The 11691-nt window shown below is 43.2% G+C and overlaps 1 protein-coding gene across 1 annotated transcript in view; it reads left to right on the top strand.

The window, feature by feature from the left end:
* FGD1 (FYVE, RhoGEF and PH domain containing 1) overlaps nt 1-11691 on the top strand; it is a 70761-nt gene that overhangs the window by 51181 nt on the left and 7889 nt on the right. Inside the window, exons 7-15 of the mRNA XM_087710836.1 lie at nt 2938-3094; nt 3672-3810; nt 4501-4559; nt 6263-6409; nt 6797-6889; nt 7660-7739; nt 8071-8101; nt 9775-9864; nt 11387-11512. Coding sequence (XP_087566962.1) covers nt 2938-3094; nt 3672-3810; nt 4501-4559; nt 6263-6409; nt 6797-6889; nt 7660-7739; nt 8071-8101; nt 9775-9864; nt 11387-11512 — 922 coding nt within the window. The remainder of the gene's footprint in view (nt 1-2937; nt 3095-3671; nt 3811-4500; nt 4560-6262; nt 6410-6796; nt 6890-7659; nt 7740-8070; nt 8102-9774; nt 9865-11386; nt 11513-11691) is intronic.

Below are 11691 nucleotides of genomic sequence, written 5' to 3'. Positions count from 1 at the left end.
CCAGCTTCTTGCTCAGTGGAGAACCTGTAATACAAGATCCCTGAAATGACTATCTAGACCAGGGGTGTCAAACTGGAGGCCCGCGGGCTAGATGTGTCATCTGCAGGCCACGCCCACCCCAGTTCCGTGAACGGGAAAACTTTTGCGATACATCACGTGATGGCGACATGATGCTGCGAGTTTGACACCTGTAATCTAGACTCAGAAGAAATGAGTTCACCATCCCCCAAGACAAGTTGTTCCAGATATTTCCATTGGGATCCTTTGTTCCATTGTTGTATAGTGAGGCTTTCAAGTATTCTCTTGTCTCCTGCCCCTCAGCTGCCCTGCATTGTCTTTTTTCTAAGGTATTGTTGGGCTTGATGCTTCCTGACTTTCTCCTCTTTTTTAATGTCTCTGCTTCACCTTCTTTGACTTTTGTGACAATTCCTGTTCTGTCTATAGGTAAATTCATCTTTTAGCAATAGCAATAGCAGTTAGACTTATATACCGCTTCATAGGGCTTTCAGCCCTCTCTAAGCAGTTTACAGAGTCAGCATATCGCCCTCACAGTCTGGGTCCTCATTTCACCCACCTCGGAAGGATGGAAGGCTGAGTCAACGGTGAGATTAGAACCGCTGAACTGCAGATAACAGTCAGCTGAAGTGGCCTGCAGTACTGCACCCTAACCATTGCGCCACCTCGGCTTTTCAAACTTCATATCCTCCAGCAATTTCCAAAATAACCTGCCAGCATATAATCCATGGTCAACCTTTTTGTATCGCACGGTGGGTTTTTTAGACATATCTTTTAACTGATTAATTTTTTTTTTTTAAAAAAACAATAGTTTTATTCAACATTTTCCAAACATTAAAATCACAATTACACTTTTATAGCTTCCCCTTATCAATATTTCTTTTTTTCTCATTTTGGGTGTAACCGATTATTTCTGTCACCTGACAATTGCACGATAGACATATGCGTACTGACAAAATAGTGCCGATTAAAACGCGACGTCAAAATTGCGCCGACAAATTCGCGAAGTCAAAATTGCGCTGACAAAAGCGCGATGACAAGCCCAATAAAATCCAAAAATGTTTAGGGTTAGGGTTAGGGTTAGGGTTATAACTTACGTATACGCGTCCCACTATGTTAAAGGCCCAGCACACTCACTGGGCTGTCTATAGTTTGTTGATGATGCGATTTTGTCATCGCGCATTTGTCGGCGCAATTTTGTCGTTGCGCATTTGTCGGCGCGATTTTGTCGAAAATCAATTAGCGATTTTGATGGCGCTCATTTGTCCGTCGCGGTTTTGTCGACACGCATATGTCTATCGCGCATTTGTCGGTGAACCATTATTTCTAAATCTTCACTTTTTGTTAGTTCTTAAATGTAACCTGTTGTGGATTCAAATTTCACAAGCTATATTTGCTGTGGAACTTTCTGCATTCTTTCAGTGTTGTTCTATTTCTTCTATTCATGTGGGCTGGCAGTGGCCACATGAGTTCCTGCAGCAGCGAGATGAGACGCTGGAAGGCATCCTCCCAAAATAAGACCTAATGCCTCTTTTGGAGGAAAAAAATAAGATCGGATCTTATTTTGGGGGAAACACGGTAGATACCAGTAATTTTGTAGGTACTGTTGGCAGTGTTGCAGCAGAGGAAATAAAAGCTGTTTGATAATAGGCTTGTGTGGGGTTTGGAACTGAGGCACCTCAGGCCAGAAAAGGATTTGTCTCCTGATTCATATAAATAACAGAAATAACAGAGTTGGCTGTGCCTGTCCAATTCTAGGATCACTGACTAGTCACTCATTTCCGAAAACAGGATTGTAATTTTACCCCAAAATAAAAAGTAAATCAAACCAAGTTAGGGTACCAGATTAGGTAATATACTAAAGAAACCATTTTTTTGTTAGCTTTGCTTCTTGTTCTAGTGCAGGCGTGTAAAACTCTATTTCATTGAGGGCTGCATGGGGGTTGTGTTTGATCATGGGGGGAGGGGGGGAGTGGGCATGGCCAGCTCAACATCCTGCAGTCCGCACACAGTCCTCTCGGGCTCTGTTTTTGGCTGCAAGGGCCTCCTGCAGTCCTCTGCCAGTGAAAACAGAGCCTGGGAGGGCCGCGTATGGAGCTTGCCTCCCGAGCCACACTTTCACTGGTAGAGGTACCGCAGAATGTGTCATTCACTGTTTCCAGGGTGGCCCCGCAGGCCAGATCCAAGCACCCCAGATGTGGCCCGTGGGCCTTGAATTTGACACCCCTGTTGTAGTGGGAACAAATGTCTTCCAAATGTCTCCCTTTTTCTTAAATATTTTCCAGGGAGTCCTAGTTCTCGGTAAATCTGCAATTCTAAACCTTAATTGAAATGTTCATTTTATGTTTCTTATTTTTGCGATGTGTCTGCCATGGTCCCAATGCTGTGAAGGACTTCCTTCCTCACGGTATTCACCTGTCTCCATTTTAGCATTTTGTAGAGCTGTAAATAGATCTTTTATCTCATCCTGCTTTTGAGCCACAATTAATTGTGCATATTTATCTCTAGTAGTATGATTGTTCTCCCTTTTTGAAACAATTTGTTTAACTGTGGGGCAGAACACAAATGTTACATTAAAATCATTCCAGAAGGCTTTCATCTTTATTTTTGGAAGTCAGAAGGCTTGAGAATTCTGAATCTCCCTAATGGTAGTATTCTTGAGTTCTAATGAATAATTATTTACTGTAATTTACCTTCCAGTTAAAATTTGTTGTAAAATTTTCCCTTTGATGGGAAAGTACCGAACCAAGTCATTTGTAGAGTTCTACACAATACCCTAAGCCGTGGTTTCACGAACCAGAGTGATTTAATTTGTTGTACTGCAATAAGAAATCAGCATAGTTTATGTGCAATGGAACCTGTGAATGAAGAGTCTCATGTTTCTTTTCCCTTCCTATACCTCATTATTTCAATTTCTCCCAGGGACCAACACCCACGAATTGGGGATATCCTGCAAAAACTGGCTCCCTTTCTCAAGATGTATGGCGAGTACGTGAAGAACTTTGACCGTGCCATGGAACTGGTAAACACCTGGATGGAGCGCTCAACACAGTTCAAGGGCATTATCCATGAAATACAGGTTGGTCACCTGTGTTTTTGTTTAGGCTATTTAGACTTTGTGGCAACAATGTGCCCCTCCTACTTTCCCACCCCTCCCCAACCCCCAAGCAAACAGCATAATCTAATAGCTGAAACTGTATAGGGGATGGACACAATCCCGCTCCTATTTTAACATGTCTCCTCCAGAATATTGAAAGAATATTATATGGAGAGGAGTAACTTTGCTTGATTTATGTGCCCCCAAAGAAAAGAAGCAAAATTTGGTGGATGGGTGGATGATTATTTCACTATATCCACCTTCCTGTGAGTATTGTACAGCATAAATAAGAAGGGGCGATGGGAAGCCATTGCTTAGCAATGAGGATTCCATGGGACAGTCCAGGTTTCACTTCGTGGCCCGAGATCCAAACAAAATCTGTGCATTTGGAAGGATTTATTGGGAAAGAACAAATCCTCATGGATCTCCTGGGATGTTTGACTCACCCATGCGAATTCTGCCTTTAGTTGCCTGGGTCTCAGTTCCCTGCAAGGGCAGGCATTTTGCCCTTGGAGAGCTGCCAGGCAGACAGTTCTCTTGAGATCCCTCTCTGTTGCAGCGGGAAGAGATATGTGGGAACTTGACCCTGCAGCATCATATGCTGGAACCGGTCCAGAGAATCCCTCGCTACGAGCTGCTTCTGAAGGACTATCTCCTGAAACTGCCCCAGGACTCGCCTGACTGCAAGGATGCCCAAAGTGAGTGCAGCTCTCAAGGGATGATGATTAGTAAGGAGAAGAAAAGGGACAGTATCCTAGTCCACAGCAAGCACGGGAGGGGAAAATAGAATGTGACATAATGCATTATTGGCTCCTGGGTCATTAGGAGATCAGTAACATCTGGAAAATTGAAAGAAGTGCCGGACCAAGGCAAGGCAGGTTCAGAATTCATTATACTAACAGTGATCAGTCATAATGTTGGCTAGTCATAATGGTAGATCTCCACTCCATCGGGACTGTGCAATGTGGTGAGCATCAGGCTGCATTCATAAGAGGCGCCCCTTCTTTCTCCCCCTCCAATGAAATTAAAGACATATCAATAAATTTCACGACGTTTCCAAATCTCAGATTTGGGCATGTTTTTTTAATGGGGATTCCTGGGGCTGGAAAAGATGACTGAAACCTGTCATATGCATGGGATGCTTCTGGTTCAGCACCTGGGAGTTAGGAACTGCTTCCTAGGAACTGGAGTGGCTTCGCTTCTAGCTATTAACCTAGCCATCTACCCTAGCAGTCAGCACACTTGAAAGGAATCCATCGGGCCTCACTATGCATGACTTTTGTTTGAAAATGGTTATAAACTGGGGTATGGCCTGTGTTTAATTCTCTGTAGAGTAAGGCCAGCAAAATAATGTACATTCTTTTTTTTTAACTCCTCCTCTTACATAGAATCCCTGGAACTTATTGCAACTGCTGCAGAACACTCCAATGCAGCCATCCGCAAAATGGTAAGAGTGGGTAGAATGATAGTTATCAAAGGCCAGCTGTCTGGATTTTCTTTTTCTTAGAAGTGGGAGTGTATTGGGAATGGATTCAAACTGATTCAGCTTCTTGTATCTTTCTCTATTAGTACCCCAGAAAGTGGAATCCAGTTCAGGATCACATCCACATTTTTAAACCATGTTATTCTTCCCCAAACTATGTGTCCTTGTCTGTTATAGCTTACAGCTTAAAAATTTACTATCTCAATTTCAAGACTGATAAACCCAACCAAAACTGAATATAAATATTCAGCTTGCTACCAAATATCCCTTACCTTTTGCTCCCAGTGGACAATTTTTAAATTGTAAGATCCTTCAGCACAGGAATTGCTTTTTTGCACAGGGGGCCTGAATGTGAAAAGTTTTAGGGTCTTTTTGTTTTAATTTTGACGTTCATTGTTTTAAAATGTATTTATCCTACTTAATTGTTTGGATTAGGATGGGTCATCTGGCCTTCAATTAGACAGGCAGAAAGTATGAAAAGTTTCTTCCGGACAAGTAAAATAAAACTTGACAGCTGCAGGCAGTGTTCAATTACAGAATTCTGCTCTCCTTGGTCAAGATATTTATTATTTTTAGAAGACTGTGAGGAATGAGATATGATGAACAAAGGTTACTGGGAGTGAACCCAGCTTTGTTTAATGGCAAAAAAACCCCTCCTTATAATTCAGACCTTGACAAACTGGTACATCAAGTAAGATGGATACTATGTCAATTATAATTAATAAAATAATTCCTTTGAAAAGCACAAGTGTTTTCTATGGGTTTTATTCCTTTATGGGTTCATACCTATTGAGGCATGTCTTTAACTTCTCAATTGATTGACTGAGCTTGTCAGTTGACAGCCCAGGTTCAAGACCCGAGCACCGCGCAAATGAAGTGAACTCTTTCCTGTCCCACCTCGCAGTTTGAAAGCATGTAAATGCGAGCAGATTAAGAGGTACCATTTTGGTGGGAAGGTAATAGCATTTGATACGGCTTTGGCACATAGCCATACTGGCCATATGACTAAGGAAATTGTCTTCGGGCAACGCTGATTTCCCCTGGCCAAGAAAAAGAGATGAGCACTATGCTATAGATTGGGACACGATTGACAGGGAAGCCTTTACCTGCCTTTACCTCAACCAATTGCCTATTACCTCCAGATCACCCATTCGCTGCAATGGCCAAGTTTTGTTTTGGATTTGGATTTCCTACCCAAGTTGCATAGCGTATCACAGGTGGGGAACCATTGGTCCTCCAGGTGGTCCAGAATTATTAATTAAAGGAGCCGAGGTGGCGCAGTGGTTAAATGCAGCACTGCAGGCTACTTCAGCTGACTGCAGTTCAGCAGTTCGGCTGTTCAAATCTCACCAGCTCAGAGTTGACTCAGCCTTCCATCCTTCCGAGGTGGATAAAATGGGGACCCGGATTGTTGTTGGGGGCAATATGCTGACTGTAAACCGCCTAGAGAGGGCTGAAAGCCCTATGAAGCGGTATATAAGTCTAACTGCTATTGCTATTGCTATTGCTATTATAACACTCAGTGGACCACAACTGATCATTACTGATATGGGGCTGGAAGGAAATTATAGTTCAACAATATGTTGTTCATATTATATTACTTTTTTGAACACAATTGAGTTGTGTAGCAACTACGAACACGTGTTTTACTATAATTTTTCTTCTAGGAAAGAATGCACTCACTGTTGAAAGTGTACGAGCTGCTTGGAGGGGAGGAAGACATAGTCAATCCCACCAATGAACTCATCAAGGAAGGGCACATCCTGAAGCTTTCAGCTAAGAATGGTACCACTCAGGACCGTTACCTGATCTTGGTGAGAGACAGGATGGGAATCTCCACCCACTATTATTTTGGCTTACGTTTTTAGCTATCAAACTTGGAGAGTTTTGTCAAGCAAGATTGAATTGAATTGAATTTTATTATTTGTATGCCGCCCTTCTCCGGGAGGGACTCAGGGCGGCGAACAACTCAAAAGGGGAAAAGGGGAACATAGAACAGAATACAAGTAATTAAAATAGCCAAGAACACAACCATACAAGTCGAGAGGGGAGGGGAACTCATCAACCCCAGGCCTGCCGGCAAAGCCAGGTTTTGACGGCTTTTCGGAAAGCCTGGAGAGAGGTGAGGGTCCGAATCTCTGCGGGGAGTTCGTTCTCTGCTTCTTACTGTTATTTCTTCTTCTTCTTTTTTTTGGGTCCAGTTCAATGACCGATTGCTTTACTGTGTACCAAAACTACGTCTCATAGGCCAGAAGTTTGGAGTCCGTGCTCGCATAGATGTGGAAGGAATGGAGGTAATACAAGAAGAAGCCGTGTGAGAATTAGATAAATATTCACAACAAGTAAACTGTTTTGAGTCACATCCACCCTTTTGGAATGAGATTGGGGAAATATTGATTAGCACATGCAGTGCGGAGAGAGGCAGAGAGGTGGATTCACTAAAAGTGCCAACATGTTGGACAGGAATAAAAACACAAAATGTTATAAAATGGGTCAGAATAAGCTAGGTGTGTCTTAAACTTTGGAGTCTCTTATACTCTGAAAAATACGGTGATAACCGTGGCAAGAAAATTCGTGAAATCGGGTAAAATTTACCAAACCACTGTCTCTCTTAGCAACTTACATTTTGAGCTCAATTGTGGTCGTAAGTTGAGGACTACCTCTACATTGCCCCAAGTTCCTTAGAGGAAAGGCAGGCTAGAATGGCAAATAAATGAGTTGAGAGATAAATATTTTAAGTAAATAAATGGATTGTGATTGGGGGAACCGTTTTTCCAAAGCAGGGCCACAAAGTTAGATGCAATGTGTGCAAATGTTCATTTGGGAATGAGAGTTGCCCTTGGCAAGGCAGCCGAGGGAAGGGACACTTGCAGTGGTGGGTTTCAAAAAAGTTTGGAACCTCTTCTGTAGGTGTGGCCTGCTTTCCGGGTCCACTGGTGGAACCTCTTCTAACCGGTTCGGTAGATTTGACGAACCGGTTCTACCGAATAGGTGCGAACTGGTAGGAACCCACCTCTGGCCACTTGCCTGTGTGAACCAGCCTTGTGTCTCTTCTTTTATGTAGTTAAAAGAGACCAGCAGCCTCAATGTGCCTCGGACCTTCCTTGTATCAGGGAAGCAGCGATCCCTAGAGCTTCAAGCCAGGTATGGGTGGAAAACTTAAGTCTCTTTTCTTTTCTCAAAGTAAGCGAATTGCCTCCTATTGAGCAGCTCATCTTTGTAGCTCAGTGATTCTCCTTTTCTGCTTGTTTTCCTTTGGATCCCATGCGTAAGAATTCCGTTATCCTCACATCTTGGTTCTTCTTGCTCTTCAAATCAGACAAATTGAGCAATCCTCCCATTAACACAGGACAAAATGCACACACACACACACATACATCCCACCACTGCACCTTTTTTTTTTTCTTTCTTTTTTTTTTGAGATCAGCTATCCCAATAAAATGCCTTGGGGAAAACAATGATCTTTCTCTTTTAGGACTGAAGAAGAAAAGCGAGACTGGATCCAGGTAATTCAGTATTGCTTCTCAAGCTAAATATTGCTGTGTTTGTAATTTATTAAACACATTTGTATAGCTACCCAATTTACACATAGTGACTTATTTGTACGGACCAGTAAGAAAACAAAGGAAGAGTTCAGATATTGTTACAATTATATCACCTTTCTTGCAATGTTCAAATCCATGGTTTTTTTTTAATTTACAAGGGGAGGGAGAGAGATTTCTCTTAATTAGCACATGACTGGGTATCATTCTAGATACATGTTTCTCCATTTCAACAATTTTTAAAATGTGTGGACTTCAATTCTAAGAATTTCCCAACTAGCATTCTGGCTCAGAAATAGCAATAGCCCTTAGACTTATATACCACTTCATAGTGCTTTTACAGTCCTCTCTAAGCGGTTTACAGAGTCAGCCTATTGCCCCCAACAATCTGGGTCCTCATTTTACCAACCTTGGAAGGATGGAAGGCTGAGTCAACCTTGAGCCTGGTGAGATTCAAACTGCTGAACTGCAGCTAGTAGCCTGCAGTCCTGCACTCTAACCACTGCACCATCTTAGAAATTCTGGGAGTTGAAGTCCACACACCTTAAAGTTGCTGAAGTTAAGAAACACGGATCTAGATTATATTAGAGTGGATGAGTTTCTTAGGTCCAGCAGATACTGGGCAGGATCTTTGATCAAACGGGGGGTAGGATAATCCTGTCTCAAATTAATTTTTTGAACGTCTGTGTTGGCACTGTACAGACTACTTTCAGACCATGCAGATCCAGAGCATTAGGCATGTATCTATGAAGATCATATGTGTTATCATGCACCTTAGTACATGACAAACCTTACACCTGTACCAGTGGTGTGTTCCGGATCCCGTTCCAACCGGTATGGTTGGAACGAGCCCGGCGTTGTCCACATAGACGCGCGCAGCACGCACAGCGCACGTATGCATCTTACCATCCAGCAACGCCTCCGCGAGCCTCCGTGATGCTCCAGCTGCTCGGTGGAGCGTCACGCAGGCACTATATGCGCTGTGTGCGTGCGCAGAAGCTCTGAAGACTTAAAAGACAGGTAATAGCAGTTAGCAATAGCAGTTAGACTTATATACCGCTTCATAGGGCTTTCAGCCCTCTCTAAGCGGTTTACAGAGTCAGCATATCGCCCCCAACAACAATCCGGGTCCTCATTTTACCCACCTCGGAAGGATGGAAGGCTGAGTCAACCCTGAGCCGGTGAGATTTGAACAGCCGAACTGCAGAACTGCAATCAGCTGTAGTAGCCTGCAGTGCTGCATTTAACCACTGAGCCACCTCGGCTCAGGTAAGGAGCTTGGGCGGGCAGGTGGGCCCTCTGTAGCACCGTACCAGAACGGTACCCAGTGCTCCAGGCAGGCTCCGATACACCTGTAGCTGGGCGTAACTCCTGCAACCCACCACTGACCTGCACCAATGTCTGTTCCCTTTTTCACAACAAGAAGACAAAATTAGAGACAAGAGAAACATTGTTGCTTTCACCATAAACCATGATGTGCCAGGCAGACTCTGGGTAGAGCACTGTGTACATAGGAACTCATTAAACCTGGTTTTACCCTTGCTTCACCGAAAAGGGCTGGCCTTGTTTCTTTTCGCGGGTCTGCTCTTTCTCCCTGCGTCCATTTTGTAATCAAAGACATATCATTAAATCCATAGGCGATACAGGCTACAATCCAGAAACATGAGCAGACGTTGGAAATGTTCAAGCAGATTGCCAGCGAAGATGAAACGCCGCCTAATTCACCAGTGAGTCACAGTTTTGTGTGTGTCAGGGAGAGCTAGAGTGAGAGAGAGAATGGGCATGCGCCTTCGTTTTTGGCGAGACAAGGAAAAATTTACCGACGCAATGTGTATGTCAGCTGAGAGAGATGTCTGGCTGGATTGGCTGCAGCCATTATTAATGAAATTAATGAAAAGACCAAAAAAAAACAATCTGCAGCAGCTCATTAGAATTATGTGAAAATAAAAATGGTATTGTGTCTCTTTCTGCTGATCAGCAAGATTTCTCTTAATTTTGCGTAAGTAGCTCTAACTTTTCTTGGTTATTCTTTTTTTTTTAATTTCAAAAGTTTTATTTCTTTTAAGGCAAACATTTCATCATTCCTCAATCAGTAAGACATCGAAGTACAATTTCTTGTATATCAAAATAATTCTAGTTTACCACCAAATTCTTGTCTAGCCTAATATATACCCCTCCCTCCCTCCACTCTCTCCCCCAACCCCCCTCCACCTACCCCCCCCCCCCGACTTCCCAGAACCCGTACCCGGTATGGATTTCTAACAAACACAGTCTAAAATCTATTGAGAAAAAAAAAGAAATAAAAAAAATTAATAACATTCTACATTGACCTTAGCTTCTTCTTGCTGAACCAACTTTAAACAATTTAAATCATTTCTGATCTTAAGCATAGGCTAACTGGAATTTCTTGGTCCCATATTTATTTTGTATATAGTCAATCCATTTTTTCCAGTCTCGTTTATATCTCTCATTTGACTTGGTTATTCTTACGGGGGCGTTTCCCAACCTTGGCAATTTTCAGGTTTGTGAACTTCAACTCGGTTTTCTTCAATGGCCAGGCTGGCTGTGGAATCCTGGAAGTTGAAGTCTAAACACTGGAACTTCCCAAGGTTGTAAAACAATCTAGAGTGGGGTTCCTCAATCTCAGCAATTTTTTAAGATGAGTGGACTTCAACTCCCAGAATTCTCCAGTCAGTGCCTGGGAAGTACTGGGCATAGAACCTGAGAAACGCTGCTCTAAGCGTATGCAATTTTACCAGGTATTGTTTCTATAAATTCTTTCAGTAAATATTTGTGCTGTTGTTAAGACACTGCAAGTTTGTGTTGTTTTAAATGAGGTTTCCTGAGAATTTGGATTAGTCTCTGAGCCACAAATATTTGCCAGTGTTACATCTCCATCCCAGGGGTGGGTTCCGACAGCCGCTACTGCCGGTTTGCTGGTGGTCGTGCTTCGCGCGCATGCACAGTACTATAAAAATGCTTATGCGCAGAAGCCAAAAACAAGATGGCAGTGTCTACGGGAGAAATGGTTCGGGGGCGTGGCAGGCCGGTTTTAGCGACCCAGGCCACCAAACCACTACCAGTTCAGCCGAACCGGTCTAAACCGGTAGGAACCCACCACTGCTCCTTCCCCATTGTAACTTTAAATATAATATTAGTTCATCTGAGCACTGAAATATACATAGACTTTCTTAATATGAATAGGTTTTAATTCCTCCCTCCCTCCTCTTCCCCTGCCCTGTATTTCAGGGTTGTGAATTGGGCCGAAGGGCACCCACGCCAATCCGAGAAAAAGAGGTGACTTTGTGTATGCAATGCAAAGAGCCCTTCAACGCTCTCACCAAACGGAGACATCATTGCCGGGCCTGTGGCCATGTGAGTGTTTTTCCCTTCATATCCCTCCACACACCCTAATCCCCTCTTCCCAGTTTCCTTTGTGGAGAGAGGCAAGGTACAGCTATCGGCTTTGCAATTAAGTTGTGTTAGTAAGAGCTACTTCGGTTTGGTCTCCCATGATGCTTGTGGTTTTAGTGCTGACCATGAAGCCTTTCTGT

The sequence above is a fragment of the Thamnophis sirtalis genome, unplaced genomic scaffold (assembly GCF_051295495.1).
Source record: "Thamnophis sirtalis isolate CommonGarterSnake01/CBP01778 unplaced genomic scaffold, rThaSir2_p1.2 scaffold_3, whole genome shotgun sequence".
NCBI lineage: Eukaryota > Metazoa > Chordata > Lepidosauria > Squamata > Natricidae > Thamnophis > Thamnophis sirtalis.
The sequence above is the reverse complement of the archived record's forward strand: the minus strand, read 5'-3'. Positions and strand labels throughout refer to the sequence as shown.